Here is a 21,523-nt window from a genome sequence, read left to right as displayed (position 1 = left end):
CTTGACCTAGCAGTCATTCAGCAGTTGTTCAGTTTCAATGAGTTTGTAGGTTTTCTGTTGTTTCTGTTGTTGTTGTTGAAATCCAGTTTTAATCTGTGGTCGTCTGATAGGATACAGGGGATTATTTCAATTTTTTTGTATCTGTTGAGACTTGCTTTGTGACTGAGTATGTGGTCAGTTTTTGGTAAAGGTTCTATAAGGTGCTGAGAAGAAGGTGTATTCTTTTGTGTTTGGGCTAAATGTTCTGTAGATATCTGTTAGGTCCATTTGGTTCAGAATGTCTGTTAGCTCCAGTATTTTCTCAGCTTAGTTTTGTCTAGATGATCTGTCAATTGGTGAAAGTGAGGTATTGAAGTCTTACACTATCGATGTGTGAGGGTCAATGTGTGATTTAAATTTTAGTAGTGTTTCCTTTACAAACATGGATGCCTTTGTGTTTGGGGCATATATGTTAATTGAAAGATCATCTTGATGGATCTTTCCTCTGAGGAATATAAAGTGTCTTTTCCTGTCTCTTTTGATTAATTTTGGTCTGAAGTCTATTTTGTTAGATATTAGAATGGCTACACCAGTTTGTTTCTTACTTCCATTTGCTTGAGAAGTCTTTTTCCAACCCTTTATTCTGAGGTAATATCTAACTTTGATGTTGAGATGTGCTTCTTGAATGCAGCAGAAAGATGGATCCTGTTTTTTCATCCACTCTGTTACTCTCTGTCTTTTTACTGGGGAGTTGAGCCCATTGATATTTATAGCAGAAGTTTTTCTGTGTCCTGCCTGGCCCCACAGTACCACAGCTGTTTATAAAACAGTTACACAGAGGCTTATATTAATTATGAACTGTATGGCCATTAGCTCAGGCTTATTACTGACTAGCTCTTACATTTAAGTTAACCCATAATTCTTACCTATGTTTAGCCACGTGGCTTGGTACCTTTTCTCAGCACTGCCTTGTCATCTTGTTTCCTCTGTGTCTGGCTGGTGACTCCTGACTCAGCCTCCTCTTCCCAGCATTCTCCTTGTCTGCTTATCCTGCCTATACTTCCTGCCTGGCTACTGGCCAATCAGCATTTTATTTATCAACCAATCAGAGCAACACACATTCACAACATACAGAATGACATTCCACAACACCTCCTCTTTTCTGTCTAATCAAAAGGAAGGTTTTAACTTTAATATAGTAAAACTACATATAATGGAACAGTTATCAAGCAAGAATTACAGTTACAATATCTAGTCTATTTGTATTTGGCAAAGTTAAAGAAAATATTCTATCATCTATCCTATATTTGTGAGTCTAAAGTTTTATATCTAATTTATCTTTTATCATAACCAAGGAAAATTATAACTATCTAATCTTCAACTACATCAGAGACCTCAGAAGGATATAATATTATCTAAGTAAACAGGAAGTGCATTGTAAGCAATTTCCAAAAATCTAGAATGACAGAGACAGCTGGCTACCTGGACAGTTACCCAAAGTTCTTCTGCAACATTAGGGCATCTGTTCTTTAGCCTACAGGCCTAGAGTCTCTCAGTTGCTTTTCTGTGTGTTCTGTAGAATGCCTGGCAGTTTCTTCTTTGAAACAAGAACCTGAAGGACCATTTTGCCTTTCAAAGTTCAGTGGTCAGCTTCCTATGGGTCCTGCATGTCCAGTTTATACAACATGCTGTCAGTCAGTCAACACAAGGGCACTTATTTGCCCAGTGGCTAACTTTTTCCACAAAGAAAGCAAACTCCATGAGTTTCTTCAATGCCCATTATCTTTTCTGAAGTAGATTGGGGCTGTTAGGAGCAGACGTGTCTCAATGTCCAGAAAGTCAAAGTTCTTAAAACATTTTAAATGCCATATTCTGTAGGTCTTTGAAGTGTTTGAAGATTACCTACTTAATTGAAATATATCTATGTATACCTAGAAAACTTAACTAACATACCATAAGTTTGATTATCATAGATGACTAATTATTAATCTGTATCTCCTAATTATATATTACAATTTTAAATGAATTGTATAAACAATACCTTAAACAAGAGTAAAAATATACATACAGTATAACAAAATTAACTTTAAATTTGTATCAATAAACTAAAATCCATAGCAATGTAAATATTTTAAGCAAGTTGTTGCTCTTTAAAAGTAGATTCAATAATCTAACCTTTTATCCCATCTTGTCTATATACTATATTTCTATATCAGGTATTGAGAGATATCAATGATCAATGATTGCTACTTCCTCTTATTTTGTTGTTGTTGTTGGTGGTGGTGGTGGTGGTGGTGGTGGCGGTGGTGGCGGTGGTGGCGGTGGTGTGTGTGTGTTTCCCTTCTTTTGGTTATGCTGGTGTGAGATGATTTATTCCCCATGTTTTCATGGTTGCAGTTATCTGCCTTAGGTTGGAGTTTTCCTTCTAGCACCCTCTGTAGAACTGAATTTGTAGATAAATGTTGCTTGAATTTGACTTTATCATGGAATATCTTATTTTCTCCATCCATGGTGATTGGGAGTTTTACTGGGTATAGTAATCTGGGCTGGCATCTGTGGTCTCTTAGAATCTGCAGCACATCTGTCCAGGCCCATCTTGCTTTTAGAGTCTCCATTGAGAAGCTGGGTATAATTCTAATTGGTCTGCCTTTGTATGTTACTTGGTCTTTTCCCTTATAGCTTTTAATATTCTTTCTTTGTTCTGTATGTTTAATGTTTTGATTAATATGTGGTGAGGGAACTTTCTTTTCTTGTCCAGTCTATTTGGTGTTCTTTAAGCTTCTTGTACCTTTATAGGCTGTCCTTCTTTAGATTAGGAAATTTTTCTTCTATGATTTTGTTAAAAAATATTTTCTGGACCTTTGTGCTGGGATTCTTCTCCTTCTTCTATTCCTGTTATTCTTATGTTTGGCCTCTTCATAGTATCCCAGATTTCCTGCCTGTTTTGTGTCAGGAATTTTTTAGATTTAAATTTTCTTTGGCCGATGTATATATTTCGTCTATTGTGTCTTCAACACCCGAGATTCTTTGTTCTATCGCTTGTATTCTGTTGGTAATGCTTGTGTCTGTGGTTCCTTTTCCTAGATTTTCCGCCTCCAGGATTCCCTCAGTTTGTGTTCTCTTATTGCCTCTATTTCCATTTTCAGGTCTTGAACAGTTTTGTTATTTCCTTCAACTGTTTTTTCTTTTTTTGGCTTACTTTAAGGGATTTATTTATTTCCTCCAATTTTTTGTTTGTCTTCCCCTCAATTTAAGGGATGTATTCATTTCCTCTATCATCTTCATAAAGTTGGTTTGGGGGTCATTTTCTTGTGCTGCAGCTGTGTTTGACTACTCAGGACTTGCTGTGGTAGGTTAGCTGGACTCTGGTGGTGACATATTGCCCTGGCTGTTGTTGATTGGGTTCTTACACTGGCATCTAGACATCTGGGTTTGGGTTAATTATAGGTCTAGGTGCCAATTTCTGAGTTTGTCTTTGTTGGATGGGTGTTTCTGTTTCCTCTCTGGTCTTCTGGCTTGAGTGGCCTGTGGTTGAGTAGAGGGTCTCTATCTGAGTTGGGGGCTGTAGTTCTATTGGCCAGCATGGCCTCTGGTCCAGTCTGGGGTCCACAGGAGTTGGGTGCCAGGATATGATGATGGGGAGAAGTGGGGGGGGGTTGGAGGTAGGCTGGACAGACACAGATTGGGGACAGTGCTGGGGTTCTAGTGGCTGACCTGTGTGTCCTCTGGTCCAGCAGGGTGCCTCAGCTGGAGTTGGGGGACAGGATATGGTGATGAGAAGGGGAGGGCTGGTTGGGGTGGACTGGACCAGCACCGAGAAAGTGGAGGCAGTCAGCAGACAACTGGTCTACCCGGGCCTCTGCTGGCGTCTGGTGGCCTTTGGTGGGGCAGGGGGCTTCCACCAGAATTGTAGGCCGGGACATGGTGACAGGGGAGGGGTGGTTGGGGGGGTAGGCTGGGCAGGCACTCAGGGAGTGTTGGTGGTCTGTAGGTAGGAGGCTTATCTGGGGTTCTGGGTGCCAGCATGACCCCTGGTAAAGCAGGAGGCTTCCACCAGAGTTCTTGTTGCCTGGCTTCTGAGGATCACTGAAGTCTGTCCTCCTGGCTGAGCCATCCCAGCTATCACATTTCTGGTACTTGTTAGCCTCCTGACTTTTGGTGACTCTCGGAAGTCTCCAGTGTCCATATCCATGAAATAAGGTTTCCAAAGTCGCTTAAATCCAGAAATTTAAACACTGTGTGTGTAGTACCTGAAATTTATTTTCTTTGAGCTCTTTTAATTCTAATAATCTTTTTAAAAAGAAAAACAGTGGACTTAGAGCCTGTGCCCAAGTTACATCAAACCCTATGATGAATAAGGACTCTAGTGCAGCATAGTGGACCAAGGTGGAAACAGTTAATTCTCTGGAGTAATTTAAATACATTACAAGAATTAACAAGAGGATTGGTTTACAGAAAAGTGAAAACAGAAAGAACTTCACAGACCAGTTCTGAGCTGTTGTTTCAGTTACACAGCTCTAATTTCAGTGTTTTCAACAATAAAAAAAGAAGTTTCATTGTTGCTAGTGGATAGCCTGTGGGTCAGAAGTGGCTCTGCTTCATAGAATCCATCACTTGGGACCCAAGCTCCTGAATAATCCAGTACCTCCACTCTTAGTACCCGCCGTTGTCCCAGTGCTGGAAAACAGCAGAGCTGGGTTTCCCCACCAGTCTCAAATGCGTCTGTCAGCACTTCTCTCCAGAACCGATAGCTGGTACTTCTGTCCGGAGCCTCTCAGAGATAATGACGGCTCTGTAAAAGGGCAGGACATTTCGTGAGAACACATGAAGATGTGGTGAGCATAAACGTTTTTGCTATATTATGTATGAGTTGGTTCTAAAAGGGAATCAATCTGGTGAGTGAATAAAGAAACTCTTCATTTTGAAAACTCTTCGTTTTACTACTATGAAAATAAAACTACCTTCAATTAAAAAGTAGATATTGGGCTGGCAAGATGGCTCAGTGGGTAAAGGTGCTTGCCACTGAGACTGCTGACCTGAGTTCAATCCCCAGAATCTACATGGTGGAAGAAGAGAGCAGATACCCTGAGAGAGTCCTCTGGCCTCCCCTTGGGCAGCACAGCACACATTTACATGGGCACATGGACATGTACACACAACACACACGCACACACAGTCCCCTACACACACACACACACACACACACACACACACACACACACACACACACACACAGGAAATGTGAACAAAGTATGTTAAGAGGTTAACTACTATTCTCAAGATTCTGGGAGCTGGAAAGTGGGGTGTGGTGGTATATATCTATGATCTCAGCATTGGGAAGGTGGAGACAGGAGTCCAAGGCTAGTCTAGGCTGTATACCAAGTTTCAGGCCAGCAGGAGTACATAGTGAGGCCTTGTCTCAAACAAAACAGAACCTAAGATCTGGAACGTGAGTTCATAAAGATCGAAGAACTAAGAAAAGGCCTCAGTCAGCATTGTAGCTCAATTATGCTCCGCTTATGTTTTATTATTTACAAAGTACAGGTTAATTAAATATTTTAAGAATTTTTGGAGTTGTTGTAGTAGAAAATGTGTTAGTGGATAATTTCTTGTTTAGAGAGCTCTGTGGTCTATACCTAAGGATCCCTACATGGTTAGAACATTTTTCTTAATCCTGGTATACCCACAATATAATTATAATGCTTTGGAAAAAAATTAGCACTAAAGGATTTATCATTTTATTTGAATTTTTAAAGTGGATCAAATGATTATTAAAAGATTTAGTAAATCAACCTGTAATGTAATTCATACATTATTAAAACTTACAAATTTGGAGCTCATAAAAACAATGTATTATCCAAATTATGTATTATCCAAATACATAATTAAAATAGTTAACGTTTATGGAATATATATATTGTGTACAAGGAGAAGTGCTAACTACTCCGTGAGTAGAATTTGTTAACTGTCATAACTGTGAAATAGGTATATTACCACCATCCCCTTTCTAAACCTTACCAGTTTGTACGTAGTTAGATGATTTCCATGGCTCTGTTACACTAAGAGATTTGGTCAGTTGCACATATAACAGTTTCATCGTCTTTCTGTCATAAAAGCGAAATCTCTATGATAACACTTTGATTTCTACAGTAAAATTACTTAGCTACCGTCAGGAGAAATGATGTTAAAACGTTGAATGTTTGTTTTCAGGGCTTGGACAGAGCACCCAAGGGCCAGACCTCTGCTTTCAGCAGCCTTGTCTCCACAGTGACCCAGAAGAAAGAAGCCGCGGAAAACAGAAGCTCCCCTACCCATCTGGCTCTCCCGAACATCAGGAATGGTAATGGTCTGTGTGTCCTGGCTGGAAGTTTGTTAGGGCAGTAAACTACTTACAGTGTACTTGTAATTGTTTAGCATTGTTTTCATAAGTTTGGTTATTACAAAAAAGAGAAATAAGCTATGTACATATTTACAAAAAGATCTAGAATCATTACTTTTAACCTAAAAGTTTTAGGTGTTATCTAGAGTAAGAATAAAATAAAAAGTAGTGAATAGTAAAGTCTGATTAGAGTGAGAGCTATGATATATGTAGAATATGATGCATATGTAAAATATATTGTATGTATCTTTGTATAATACATTTGCATTAACCTTTCTACCACTGTAACAAAATACCTGAGAGAAACAACCTAAATGAATAAGCATTTATATTTTCGCTCATGGTTTTACTTTAGGGTTGCTTGGCTCTATGTTTCAGTGCCTGTGGTGGGATAGAACATACAGTGGGGAGGGCATGTGAGGCAGTATTTGATTACTTTATGGCAACTGGGAAGCAGAGAGAAAGAGGCAAGAAGAGACCAGGCATAAGATAGCCCTTAAAAGTCATGCCCCCAGTGACCGACTTTCTGCCCTACCTTCTAATAGTCCCTTTAGTATAAACTCATGGGTGGATTTAGTAGATTGATGAAATTTACACATTCACGATCCATTCACATCTCAATATTGCCACCACCTAAGGAGTAAGCCTTTTGTGGGGGCACTTCATATTCTGACCTTCATGACAGCATATAAATATGATACAGATATTTAATATAGTGCCAATATTTAAGCAGCAGATATTAGAAAAAATGATAGAAAATATATAAGATACTAGAAATAAACCCCAAGAGGAAATAGGCAAAAGTTATATAGAGAAAATATGAAACTATCAAAAGACAAAAAGTTTGAATGGAAAAACCATAGAAGCATCATCCAATTTATTCTACATATTTAATAATTACAACAGTTCTTCAGGAAAACTTGGCAAAATCATTCCATACTTGATTTATAAGGATAAATATCCAAGAGGACATAGGAGGACCCATGCCCTCCGAGTGCCATAAGTGGTATTAAATTACTCAAAAAGCATAATTAGAACAACTGGCAGACCTCTCAAAAATAGTAGTTAGAACTATTTAATTATAAAAGTACTGAAAGACTATGCAGAAGATTTTCAAATATGCAGATAGACTCAGCAACCTAGTAATTCTACTTGTAGGATTTTCGTCTAAGGAAGTAGCATTGTCTGTGTGCAAAGACAGAAGGGAAAGGGTGTACATTGTCTGTAGTAGGATCTGGAACAGGAGATTGGGCAACTAAATTATATCAATTTATATTGTAAATGCTGTGCTTCTATTAAAAAGAATGTGATAAGGATATAAAAAATGGGGGAAATGCCTATAGTATATTATAAAATTAAAAGAAGCAATTATAAAATAAAGGTAGGTTTTGACTCCTGATTGTTTTTGGAGGGGGGTTTCAAGACAGGGTTTCTCTGTGTAGTTTTGCGCCTTTCCTGGAACTCACTTGGTAGCCCAGGCTGGCCTCGAACTCACAAAGATCCGCCTGCCTCTGCCTCCCGAGTGCTGGGATTAAAGGCGTGCGCCACCACCGCCCGGCTTGACTCCAGTATTTTTAAGTGGATCAAACCTTTTATACTTTGAGTATATATTTTGATTCTTCTATAAGGCTCTTCACAAATCTGTGAATGGTTTCCATCAGGAGGATTAGATATATGTTATTAGTGTTTCTTTATATAACTTTTTTTTTTTTTTGAGACAGGATTTGTTTGTGTTAGCCCTGGCTGTCCTGCAACTAGCTCTGTAGACCAGGCTAGCCTCGAACTCATGGAGACCAACCTGCTTCTGCCTCCTGAGTGTTGGGACTAAAGACATGTGCCACTACCACCGAGCTTTATACAACTTCTTTTGTCATAGAAGATATAAATTATTTACGTTTTCTTCAATGTCCCTTACCCTGTAAAAACACAAAACAAATATTTGAAGTTTGGATGCCCCCATACTCTAGCCAGACAAAATAACTACATATGTGGTAAATTATTCTTAACCAAATGTTCATTTTGGCAGTGCATGCTAACATGAGACCTACTGTACAATTTTAGAAGTTAGATCCATAGCACTTCATTTCTTAACCTTTGCCTGATAACATCTTCCTTCCTCTGATTTATTTACACTCTCACCCTCACATATATGTTCCATCACACATGAGTCATATCCCAGAGGTATGTGTTTTACACAGTTCCACAACACAGTTAAACAAAGCTATATAGAAATAGAGAAATAAAGAAAATTAGACGGATTAGATGAGTTATGGAAAACTATTTCTATTTAGACATATCAACTGCATAATAATGTTTATTTTCATAATTTAGAAAGAATTTTTTTATTGGCCCTTCACAGTAGTCAAGTAAAATCTCATCATATTGTTTTCTATTGTTACATAATGAATTGTCATGATCCAATGGTTTTGAAACAGCACTCAGTTATTAGCTCACAGCTCTGTAGGTCAGAAGTCTGGAAGGATGTGCTAGGTTTTATACTTAGAATCTGGATAGTCTCCCTATTTTAGGGCCATGTCCACAGGTTTGAGGTTTAGGACTTTAACATATCATTTAAGAGGATACAGGGATACAATTCGGCACAGCAGGGACCTGTAAACCTTAAGAAAACTGAACTGTGGGCTATGGAGGATGATAGGGAGTCACAATGTGATGGATAGCAGTAACCTTCGTTTGGACTTTCTGTTAAATTGCTTAGCCTCTGAGTCTCCATTCTGAGTCTACCCAACCCTTTCTTTTTTATTTTATTTATGGGTGTTTATTTTATGCATGGGTGTGTAGCCTGCATGTGTGTCTGTGTACCGTGTGTCTGTGTACCATGTGTATGCCAATCTCTTGCTCTCCTATCTGTACAGATACCTTGATTGTTGCACAAATCCTAAATGGTCTTATAATAAAAACCCAGAGCCAGATATTGGGGTAAATGCTGAAAGATCAGAGAGACAAAGGAACAAGCCACTAGAGAAACTTCTCACCACTACCAAATCCTCAGGCCGAATGGAAGACAAGACCCTATCTCCATGAATCCTCTGGCTGAATGCCTCTGAGTCCTCAGCCAAAAGGGCTTAGTTCCTGCCTCCTCCCATCTTATATTCCTTTCTCTGCCCAGCCATATCACTTCCTGTGTCAGCCTTCCTAGTGCTGGGATTAAAGGTGTGTGACTCCCAAGTACTAGGATTAAGGCGTGTGCCACCACTGCCTGGCTCTGTTTCTCTCCTAGACTGGATCAATCTCATGTAACCCAGTGTGGCCTTGAACTCACAGAGATCCAGACTGATTTCTGCCTCCCGAATGCTAGGATTAAAGATATGTGCCACCACTGCCTGACCTCTATGTTTAACTCTGTGGCTGACTCTGTCCTCTGATCTTCAAGCAAGCTTTATTTCTTAGATTACAAATTATCACCACACTTGATTGTGAACTAGGCTTGTCACCTCCCGGGCCTACAGGTTTTTGAGTAGGTTCACTGACTAAATATGATCCCCCTAGCCAAACTCCGATTTCTTGCCAGTTTTTCTCTCATAGGAGCCAGTCTTGTGGAATAACTCCCCTTGGAATTTTTGCACATGTCACTCTAGATGGATAGGTCTTTCAGCAGACCTCTTTACCTTACTAGAACTTACTAGAACATCTGGCCGTTCTGTCTGAATGTGTCCTTCGTCCTGGTGTGTGCACATGTCACAGGTGCTACACAGAGAGTTCTTCTATTGACTGAAAATTAAACTAGTCGTCTTTGTGGAAGTATTCTTATAATTCCTTGGTTTTGTGAGAAGCCTCTCTCACTTGTCTATAAGGTTATTTCTTCTGAAGTTTGATTCTTAACAGTTTTATCCTTTGCTTCCTGTCCTGTTAGCAGGACCTATGGCCAGGTATTCTCTTAACAACTTGTCTCCCATCTGATCTCCAAGTGGTGTTAGAAAAGCTGAGGAAGCCCAGCGTGGGTTCCCTAACAGCTGAGGGATCCTTCCTCCCTCCAGATCATGTGACTAGGTAAGCCTGTCAAGTTGGCTGTCCTTTGAAAAAGCTGAGACGTGTAGGCGTTTTACCTACTATAACAGCTGCTGGAGATGATGCATCTTCAAAAAAAAAAAAAATGACCTAGAAGAAAGTAAAGTAGGAGTGGAGTTGTGTGGGTAATGGAACAGTCTTTACTTTTTTCTTTTTTTGTATTTTTCTTTCCCCCCTTTAGACTTATTTAAAACATGTTAAAAAAAAAAAAAGCATAAAACACCTTTAAAAGAAGTTCTTCCTCAAGCCTTTTGAAAGATCTCTTCTTTCTTAGTATTTCAGGGAAGAGTGGATGTAAACTCCTAGTTACCTGGAGGCCAGTGTTTCATTCCCAGCTCAGCTGGTGTATGAGTTTATTCTTGACAGAGCCTTGGTGTGACATGAGCTCTTTAGTTCTTACTTGAGAAGTGCATCTTCGTCACTCTGAAATAGCCAAAGGAAAAGGTGGACCTAACTCAGTGATTAGATCTGCATGAGGGTCCTGTGATGTATTTGCAGGGTTAGTACAGAGTTTCCATTTAGGAGCCGTTTGAAGGAGAGACCAAAATAAGCAGTTAGAGGAAACCCAGTGCAGGGCTTTCTGTCTGGTGAGAGCAAAGGATTTGCCACTTAAGGATTTCTACCTTGGGAGTGTCTCCAAGGCCTCAAGTGACCTTGAGATCTAGGTTTCCTTTGAACATGAACTGATCTTGAGCTAAATCTCTACTACCTTCCCCTAAGCCAGGGTAAGTGTCTTAGTTATTTTCTTAACTATTCCTGGAGAAATGTGTATCTGAAAAAATATTTTGCTGCATTGGTTTACTTATGTATTTGACTATTCTCTGCTCCTCAAGTGTATATTTTGGAGAGAGAAAGGGCTGTTGTTTTGATCAGAATTAACCTTTGGAAATATCACATTTATGTTTTTCAAAAGCAGGCTCACCTTAAGGCACCCTAAAGAGATGATAGAAAAATCATCTCTCTAATAGATAGTGTGCTTCTTCCTTGTATTCCTGCCCCCACAGCAGGCAGTCTCCTACAGAGCACAGACATGCACCTTCAGAAGTCTGCCTGCTTTTTGGAACTACTTGGAAAGCATAGTTTTCTCTTTTCCTGTTCTCTTTTCTATTTGCACTTCCTAACACATTGTCTTCCCAGTGCTGTGGCTTCACTCCTCTAAACCTTCCCTGCCAGCCATGTGGCTGCCTACCACCACACAGCTGCCTGTCACCACACAGCTGCCTGCCACCATACAGCTGCCTGTCACCACGCAGCTGCCCGTCACCACACAGCTGACCTACCACCATACAGCTGCCTGCCACCATACAGCTGCCCATCACTATACAGCTGACCTACCACCATACAGCTGCCTGTCCCCATACAGCTGCCCGTCACTATACAACTGACCTACCACCATACAGCCGCCTGTCACCACACAGCTGCCCGTCACCACACAGCTGCCCGTCACCACACAGCAGCCCATCACCACACAGCTGCCCGTCACCACACAGCTGCCTGTCACCACACAGCTGACCTCCTTGCCAGCTGAACTCATATAGCTCAGCTGTTTTCCTTTTCTCCTCTGTCCATCTCTGGGCAGCTGCTGAGATTTATAGTGTGTCTGCCCTGGGGCTTTTCTTTTAAATGTTAGTAGAATTGTTCAAGAGTTTTTAAAAACTATAAAAATAAGTAGCTTCATGTATGTCGCTATCACATTGTTTTGTTCTGTCTCCTGTATTTTTATGTAAATATGAACATATATATATATATATATATATATATATATATATATATTCTTATTTCCCTACCTAAAAGACAACTACAAGGACATTTTCCAGCAGTTTGGGTTGCTATTTTCAGTTGTTTCATTTAAGTTATCTTTCTTGTTTTTTATGACTATATTACATTATATTAGATGTACACCTTCATTCAGACCCCATTTAAAAAATGAATTGTATCCACTTTTTTTTTTCTTAGCAGAAACAGTATCTCAACTAGTAACTTTATACATACATATGCCATTTTGTTCATCTGCAAAATATTTGTAAGATAGTCCTGAAACTGTGACTGTCAGATCTGGGCATGTACGTATTTCTAATATTCTTGAGTTTTTAGTCCAGCTGTCTCTAGGGCCCAGCATCATGACCCATGTAGTCTGTACTTGGTAGATAATTTACTGAATGAAGAAAGAAATGGGAAGCACTTTTTCTAGGCTGGCCTCTTTGCCCTCCTGGGCTATCAAAGCCTTCTCTAGTCTTTTCTGTAAGACAATCTGGTATGAAGCATCTATTTCGTTAAAGAGGAGCTTCTACAGAAATAACTTGTATTTCTATGACGAAGTCTTAAAAGTACATTTCATTCATGCTTGCGTTTTACATACACTTCACTGAACGTGGTAAAAGGTCCATCCCGAAAGCTAGTGAATGCATCGCTTTATTTGGTTCTGATGGCTCCAGTTCTGTGACTTACACGATTCCCCACACACACCTTCTTCCTTTCTCCCACCCTTGGCTCTATTTTTACTAAATTATTAGAAAAGTACTCTTATAGACAGTGATATAAACACCACCTGTTATGACTAATCTACTCCAGTCTTTCCCTGTTTCTGCTTCATGCCAAAACTGAAGTAGTCAAAAGTAGCACAAGCACTGGGCGGAGAGAAGGAACTTTCAAATTCTCCCTTTATGCTTCTCCTGGTGCTCACACTGCCAGCTGACTGCCTGCAACTGTCCGTCCACTCTCATCCATCTAACCCTCAGAGGCCTTTGTTTAATGATCGGAGAGTGGGGCGGTTGTGGGTGGTGAACTGTAAGCTGTCTTCTGCACCTAAGTTTTATAATATCAGTTGTATTTAAGAGGAATTTGCCAGTATATTGGTTTTGACTGACCTTTGAAGGATGTTTTTGTTTTTGTTGGTGTGATATTTTTAATACATTTACAGTTTATTAGCCCCTATTTCCAAGTAGGTCTCCCTTCTACTACTTGGCTTTATTCATGATAGAAGATTGGCCACTGTTCAATACTGGAAATAATACAGGTTGTATAGCTTTTAAGTCTAGGTTTGAATTCAGGCTCTGTAATGTACAAACTGTGATTCTACAAAAGTTACTTAATCTCATTCTATTTATTTCCCCATCTGTAAAATGAGGTGATAAAAAGCTGTCCTGCAAAGTTACAAGGATACAGGGAAAGAAAGCATTTAAAACATGTTCAGTTCCATGCTTCATAGTTCAGCAAATGCAAGTGATGAGTCAGTTTTTATGTTTATATTGTTTGATGATGGTCATAGGTGCTGCAGTAGAGAGAGAAGCTCACCAAGATGCTAAGGCTTCGTTTTCTGAAGGAGCAGAGGGGTTCCGCCTTCTTGGAAAAGATTGACACTCAGCAGCTCACTCCAGTTTCAAACATACACAAGGTTAATTGGGGCTGGGTAAGGTCCCAACTACCAAAGTCATCTTGCTCTTGCTGCCCATGAGAGCAGACAATCCACAGAAATCTCAGTCCCTTTTGATTATGACTACCATAATCTGTCCTTAATCAAAACTGTCCTTAAAGCATGTTGTAGAGCAGAACCCTATCCCTGAAATGAGGTTTTTAAGTGGTGGGTACATTTTACTTTCCTTTGCTACTTCATCTTCTCTATTACAGATCACGATATTAATCACATTGATAAGAGATTTTTTTTAAATATTTGATTGTTTTGTAGGTCCTGTCCATTTTGTTTTTGAATAGTTGTTCTTGAACACAGTCTAAGAATGGAGTCATGTGAGGATTGTGAGTGCTTGTGAGAAAACTCCAAGAAAACAAGACATGAGTCTTGTAACCTCAGTTTCTTCAAAACACAGAATTGATCTTGAAATTTGTCTTGTGTAACACATAGGAGTGAGTTTACTTCAGCTGTTGTTATTCATATGACTCATATGTTATTCACATTCATATTCCATGTTCTATGGAAAAACATGTTTTTACCACATGCAGCTTGTCCTTGTGATTGTAAACTTTACTCAGGTGACTCTTCTTAACCTTCAGAGTATAAATTATCTGATGCTCTGAATAAAGCTGGCTATTGCAGACTTTAGTCTGCCTCATTTTTATCCTCTATTCTCCCAGGTTCATGCCTCCAGCTAGAGCAATAAACAAATAGTTACAATATAAAGAATCCTGAAGGGCTGATATCTTAAGCAAAGAAAGGGTGAACTACTCCCAGTCAAGCAGTCCATTCAGTTACACGCCCAAGTTGGCCTTTCAGGTTTTCCACAACCTTGGGAATGACTGACCATTTTATATCAGAGCTGGCGTCCCAAGAGCTTCAGTGACCATCTAAGGTTAACAGAGTGCTCAGGAAGCAACAGATCCAGCCCCTTATTTTCAAGGCTTGTGCTTTTCAGTTACTTTTGAAACTTGGGGTATAACATTTTGCTGTTGTGTATTAAAAGCAGCAACTCTTTGTAGGCCATTACTTCCTCATCAGCAGCACCCAGACCCAGGTCCCTTCTCTTGAACACACAATCTACATAGACACTCTTGTTTATCTCTGAGCTACTTTTGTCATATGTGATGGCTATGCAGGAACAGTTTTTACATGGCCAACCAAAATGTCAGTTTTCATTTTGATTGCTGCAGTTGTAGAAAGCTATATATATATACCATTTCAACCAGAGTCAACCGGTAGACGTAGGGAGATGGCAAAATTTTGCCGATTATCTCACACTCTTCCACATAACTGTATTATAGTCCACACACATTTGAATATACTACCAGCCCTCACCAGTCATGTTCTCCTTACATTGGCTTCAAGTGTTTTACTTAATGTTTCTAAGCAACCAACTAAAATTGGCAGCAGTTTATTAAAAGGAAGGAAAATGATTACTGCTTATCAATTTAGCACGGAGTGTTCCCGAGTATTGGCTGAATGAAACCTAAATGACAGGTTTTCACAAATGTAATTTTGCTTTTTTTACTGTATTACAATATCCTCCGATATTGCAGTTGCATATGTCTGGACAAAGATTTTCCTGTTCTATTTATGATATTGATATGAGGTTTAATTAATCACCATAGTTATTGGTTTTTTTTCTTTTGAATTAGATTTTAATAAACCATCTGTGAGAAAAGGCAGAAAGCCTATCTCTAGAAACAATGCCTTGATATTTGGGGACATAGGAGCAGCTGTGAGCTGTTATTTTTCTTCCCTTAATAGCTAAATGTCACATCCTGTAATTTGGCTTTCATTCACTGATATGAGCAAAGGATTCAGCTCCTTTCAGACTTAGATTTCATTAACACGTGTGTTAACATTCTGCAGGTTTTTTTTTTTTCAGTCAAGTTACCTTTAGAACTAAAAATAGAATGCCTGATTGGCCTCCGATTGCCTCACTGGCCTTAGCATTACCAGTTCTCTTATATAAGATCCCTCACCTCCCATTCTCCAACGCTGCCAAAATCAAGTTCTCTTACTAACTTGATTTCACTGCTCTTCTACCTCAGTATGGTATTAATAAAAGTGAGTGGGTATAAAAATGTATATGCATCTAGGCTTAGTTTGTGAATAAGTTAATTTACAGTTGAATGAGTCTGTTTGTGTTTAATAGTGGGTGTTTATAGCCAGGTTGGGAAAAGTGTGTGGGAAGGGCTAGGGAAGGGTAAGCCTAGTGAAGAGTAAGAAAAAACTAGAAGCATCCCAAAAAATCATTGTAACAAGACTAGGCTTTATTTCTTTTCTGCTAAAATGCCTTTTCCTGTTAATAAAAATTTCTAAACTTAAGTCATTTATGGAAATATTTAATTTTACTTGCTAATCAAGCCTTTATCAAATCTTTTTTACATTAGAAATCACTAGATCTTTAATGTTTATATACTTAGTAAGAGATATAAAATAATCATGGAAACAAATGTAATCAGTCGTCTCTTGTGTGGTCAGCATCACACTCTTCTCACTCACATCACCGAGTAGTACATCACAGCGTAACTCCCAGACAGGCAGCATCAGCATCTCCTGAGCCTGTTAGGAATCAAAGTCTTAAGTCTAGCCCAACCTGCTTCAGTGCACACTCCAAGGGGGGCTCAGCCATCAGTGTTCCAAGCTTGCTTAGTAAAGCTTGAAAGCCATACTCTCTGGAGTATGAAAAACTGAAAACTCTACTATCTTCTAATATGAAAGTTTATTTTAAAATAGACTGTCTTAGTTAGCTTTTTATAACTAGGACCAAATAACCTGAGGAAATCCATTTAAAGGGAGGAAAGATTTCTTTGGAGTCACTGTTTCAGTCCATTGTCACTTAGCCTATTATGCATGGGACAGAGATGGAGAAGAGCAGTTGCTCATCTCGAGGCAGCTGGAAAGTGAGAGAGAGAGAGAATGAGTCTGAGGATAAGATAAACCTCTTTGAAGGCACACACTTCTAATAAGTAACTGCAGTAGTTTGAGTGAAAATGACCTCTATAGGCTCATAGATTTGAATGCTTGGTCACCAGGGAATGGCACTATTTAATAGGATTAGGAGGTGTGGCCTTGTTGGAGCAAGTGTGTCAATGGAAGTGGGCTTTGAGGTTTCAAAAGCCCAAAAGCCGGGCCCAGTGGCTCTCTCTTCCTGATGCCTGTGGATCCAAATGTAGAACTCTTAGCACTTGTCCAGCACCATGTCTACCTGCATGCCACCATGCTCCCCGCCATTATAACGGACTAAACCTCTGAAACTGTTTGCAAGCCCTAATTAAATGCTTTCCTTTATAAGAGTTGCCCTGGTCAGGTGTCTCTTAACAGCAAAGAACATTGACTAAAAGAGTTATTAACCTTCTTGCCCTAGTTAGGCCCCACCTCCTTACAGTCCATTCAACTCCTATCTCATCAGTAGACTAATCCATTGATGGCATCAGCACCCTGATGGTCATTTACTACTTACTGAACATTGTTCTTAGTGTTAAATATACTTCAGGGAAGAAAAACACATTAGAAGAGATTTAGATTCCAATTTTGTTAATCAAAAAGATATAAAATACTAAAAGGAAAAGTAGATAAAATCAGCTAATGCAGTTATGAGAGAATTTTCTGTTTCCTAAAATAAAAAATAAAAGCCAAGTGCCAGATTCTGTGATTATAGCGGCAAAAACAGTACAGTTTTTCATTCTCTCTAAATCACTACATAAAACATAGGTTAACTGTGTATCAGTGTTTAAAATCATGAACATAAGTTACAATAAAATTAACATAAAATGACCACTTCACCCCTAAAGAAAAGCAGAACATATAACCAAAATAAGTTCTCCCTGGTGTTAGCTGCTGGGCAGAAGGTATCAGGAGAACGAAGCCAAGCTGTCTGGTGGACCTTGGAATAAGAGTTTCAGAATAATAGTTTCAAAACAGTAAGAATCCACTGCTAAGCTCTGGAGGCAGGTTCTAGAACAAAGGCTGACACACTGGAAGGATTTTGACAAGAGCAGGTCTGTGGGAAGCAATGAGCTCCCTGAAAATTGTCTGTGATAACTGATGGCCCTTCCCAGCCCAGGGCATGCAAACTGAGCTTATAACAGAATTGAGCAGCATAGAGACCGAAGAAAATACTGTGTGAGTGAAAGTAGAAGGGGATATGGATAATAGAGATCTCAGAAAACAGACTTCCATTTGTTTAGATTCTACACAGAAACAGCAGATGATAGAGGTGTATGAGGTTCTGAGAGTTCAAAAATAACATTTTCAAGTAAAACTTAGCAACAAAAAGGATCATGGTCAAATTTTGTAATTTTCAATTACAAATCTTTATTATAACAAGGAACTAAGGAACGGCCTTGAAGATAGTGAAAACACATGAGAAATGCATGTCCATAATAAGTAAGATCTTACGTATATGTAACTACTTGACAAAAATGATAGAGCACTTGAAAGAACAAATATATAGGTCAGAACAAAACTGAGATATAAGGGACAGGGAAATAAGCGCTTACTTATTATGTACACTGATAAGAAAATGCTAAGACTTACAAATGATAGAGGACATGTGTAAGTGATTTGCATGTTTCTAAAAATTTAGTAGGCATTAATAATATTAAGTTTCACTGAAACGCTCCTTGAAAGACACCTTTAAAAAGGAAGGAGAGAGAAAACTATACATTTCATTGATAAAATGGCTTTGGGGAGAAATGGAGATAGGTAGTAACTCTGTATTTATGTAAGGTATAGACAGATAGCTGTAAAAGGCTCTGAGTTTATGGAAGGCACGGCCTAATAGCTGTTAGATGTGAAATGCCATGGAGTGCCATTCACTGGGATGGGGTTTTTGTTACATGATCCCAAAGTGAATGCCTTATAAAATACTCTGTTTTCTGTTTGTGTTGGGTTACCCTAATATTTGCTAATTTGGACAAGTTTTGATTCATTACATTACATTCTCTTCCACTTCACAGTGAGAGACCTACCACCAATTTGTCTTGATGTTAGACAAAAACAACGTATGTCTGTGGATGCATTACCATCTGAAATGAAGGTCCCGGCCCTTCCAGAACCTACCCTTCCTAGCCAGCCCAGAAGTGTGAAAGACTTTGAGTAAGTTCCAGCTCACTCTTTTGTGTAGACTGATAGTGATCTGCATGGCAGTGCTTTACATGGCTTAACATCTTTACCTGAAAAATTAGCTGAACTTATAGATTGTTATAAGATGTCAAAGTGAAGACACAGAAGACATCTTGACAACTTATCTCAAGTTGAAGTTATAAATAAATGTGTGAATAATGGGTAGTGGATATGTTGTAGCAAAAGAAATCAAACACCAAGAGAATCTTGAGTTAGGATTGGCCTAAAAGGGTGTGTCAATAAAATAGTGAATTCTTACACACACACACACACACACACACACACACACACACGAATTCATGTACTATGTAGCATACTATAAAAGCTGTCAGAAAGTCAAAATGCATAATTTGAAACACTAAAGTGGGAATGGGAAAGTAGAGGCTCAAGCTGTAAATCCCCAGAGCTCCAGGAGCCGCACAGTGAAGGAAGGAAGAAGTGAGAAAGGAACATGTCAAAGGTGAGCTGTGTTAGCTGGGCAGGATAGTACATGTCAGTGATTCTAGCACTCAGAAGCCTGAGGCAGGAACACCCCAAATTTGAGTCCAACATGGACTATAGAACAACATTCTCTTAGGGAAAAAAAACTTTCGAAAAAATAGGTAAATGAAAAGAGGTAAAGCTAAATTAATATTTTAATACAATTAACTATAGACTTATATGCTATTTTTATATCAACTGTAACAAATTTGTGTTGTTTTCATTACTTAAAATTGTATAATGACACTCATTTTTTTTAAAAAAGAAATGCTGTTTTTTCTGAATGATGTTTCTCTCCACTTATGGTTAATATATGGTTTTGTTTGTTTTGCTTTGTTTTTTAGGGAAGATTTAGAAAAAGCTGAGTCAACAGGAAATTGGAAAACAGTACATGCATTTTATATAACAGCGTTTGATTCCTTTCCAGAATTAAATGCTGCATTTAAGGTACTAAATAATATATAAAAGATACTTTCCATTCGCTTACAATCTTAAATAAAAAAAAAAGAATTCTTCATTTTACAGTTAGTATTGACTTAAACAGTGTTTTTTAATTATATGTATTGTCTTAGTTAGGTTTTTATTGCTGTGAGGAGACTCTTATAAAGAAAACATTTAATTGAGGGGGCTTTGTTGGTTAAATGGCACGCTGCTCGTGGCTGGCCACCGCCTGCGGTGGCCATGCCAGAGGAGGAGAGTGCTGGTCAGAAGAATCACAAGCCATAGTTACCTTTTTAGAGCTTTATTGGGAGAGGTGGGGGGAGAGGGAGAAGGAGAGGGAGAGGGAGAGGGAGAGGGAGAGGGAGAGAGAGAGAGAGAGAGAGAGAGAGAGAGAGAGAGAGAGAGAGAGAACAGACAGAAGGAAGGAGCAGAAAGGAAAGAGAGGGACGCACAGAGGGCCCACCCGCTTTTTAGGCTGGGACGCCGTCGCAGGCTGATGATGTAATTAAGGACCGAATTCTTACATCCCAGACTTTCGCTTATTATAAAAAAAGCAGGTAGTTGGGACTAGAAGTGTTGTTCCTCTCAAAAACTGCTTCCAGCTGACTTTTGGACATCGGTTGGCTCTGGGGGGAATGGAGAAGGGGAGTTTTCCGAGGTAGACAGGCGTTGTGGAATGCTGTCTGTCATCCGTTTGCTCTGGAGACATGTATCCCTCTTGGCTGTGGCTGGGAACTTTTTGTTTGACAAGATGCTGGTGACACAGAAAAAAAACTTAGAGAGAAAAGAATCATTATTATTTTATGTTGATATTTATCTGAGGTAGATCTGGCCTGTCCCTATGGATTTTGAAACATGTTAAGCTTTATCAGAGACAGATTATTTTAAAGCACCTGTTTTTTTTTTTTTTGTTTTTTTGTTTTTTTGTTTTTTCACTAGTTTGGCATCCAGGATACAGGTGATCAATTGTTAAAAGCATCTCACAGTAATAGATGTTTACATTAAAGTCTTTATTGTAGCACCTAGATGCTTTTGGATCTGGGGGTGTAAATACCTTTAGCTGTTACAGTTTCTTACTTGTTGATCTCTGGACTCCGGTTCTGGGTGGTTCTGTATCATTGGCTGAACAGTGAGTTAGAACAGGGAACTGGGAAGAGAAAAGCTTGTGATGCATGAGAATTTATTTTTTTGGAATTAGGGACAAGGCAAAGATCAGGGCCCTGTCTGTATGCACGTGAGAAACACAGGCAGTGGATCTGGAGTGAAGCAATGAGCTCTTATTTTAGGTGGAAAACTTTTTTCATTAAGTAACTCTGAAAGTGCAATTAAATCTGGTGAGATGGGTAACGCTGTCCTCTCTACCCGACAATAAAGGAGAGGTGACATCCCAAAACTCCCAGGACTGAGTCAGTGGCTCTGGTGTCCAGAAGGAAAGAAACAGATCGCTCCCTGCTGCATTCTGGGTCCCCTGCCTTGGCTACATCGCCAAGCCTAGGTCTGCTGGAGGTCTTAGCTTGATGTACTCATGCATCTTGGCACCTGGGGGCAGTCAGCTGACTCGTTATCTTTCTAGGTGGCACTTTTAACAAGGCTGTTGATGGCCTGGCAGGGCATTCGCTAGACCGTGGCCTTTTCCTCACTTAAAACAGGGACCCAACAGCTTTTGGGAGTCA

At 39.3% G+C, this 21,523-nt stretch overlaps 1 protein-coding gene across 2 annotated transcripts in view; it reads left to right on the top strand.

Annotated features, from left to right (window-relative positions):
- Positions 1 to 21,523, top strand: part of Hectd2 (HECT domain E3 ubiquitin protein ligase 2) — a 79,421-nt gene that overhangs the window by 18,563 nt on the left and 39,335 nt on the right. For both annotated transcript variants that reach the window (XM_059258782.1, XM_059258783.1), the window contains exons 2-4: positions 6,190 to 6,319; positions 18,764 to 18,902; positions 19,754 to 19,856. In XM_059258782.1, coding sequence (XP_059114765.1) covers positions 6,190 to 6,319; positions 18,764 to 18,902; positions 19,754 to 19,856 — 372 coding nt within the window. The remainder of the gene's footprint in view (positions 1 to 6,189; positions 6,320 to 18,763; positions 18,903 to 19,753; positions 19,857 to 21,523) is intronic.

This window comes from Peromyscus eremicus, chromosome 1 (assembly GCF_949786415.1).
Source record: "Peromyscus eremicus chromosome 1, PerEre_H2_v1, whole genome shotgun sequence".
NCBI classification, from domain to species: Eukaryota; Metazoa; Chordata; class Mammalia; order Rodentia; family Cricetidae; genus Peromyscus; species Peromyscus eremicus.
The sequence above is the reverse complement of the archived record's forward strand: the minus strand, read 5'-3'. Positions and strand labels throughout refer to the sequence as shown.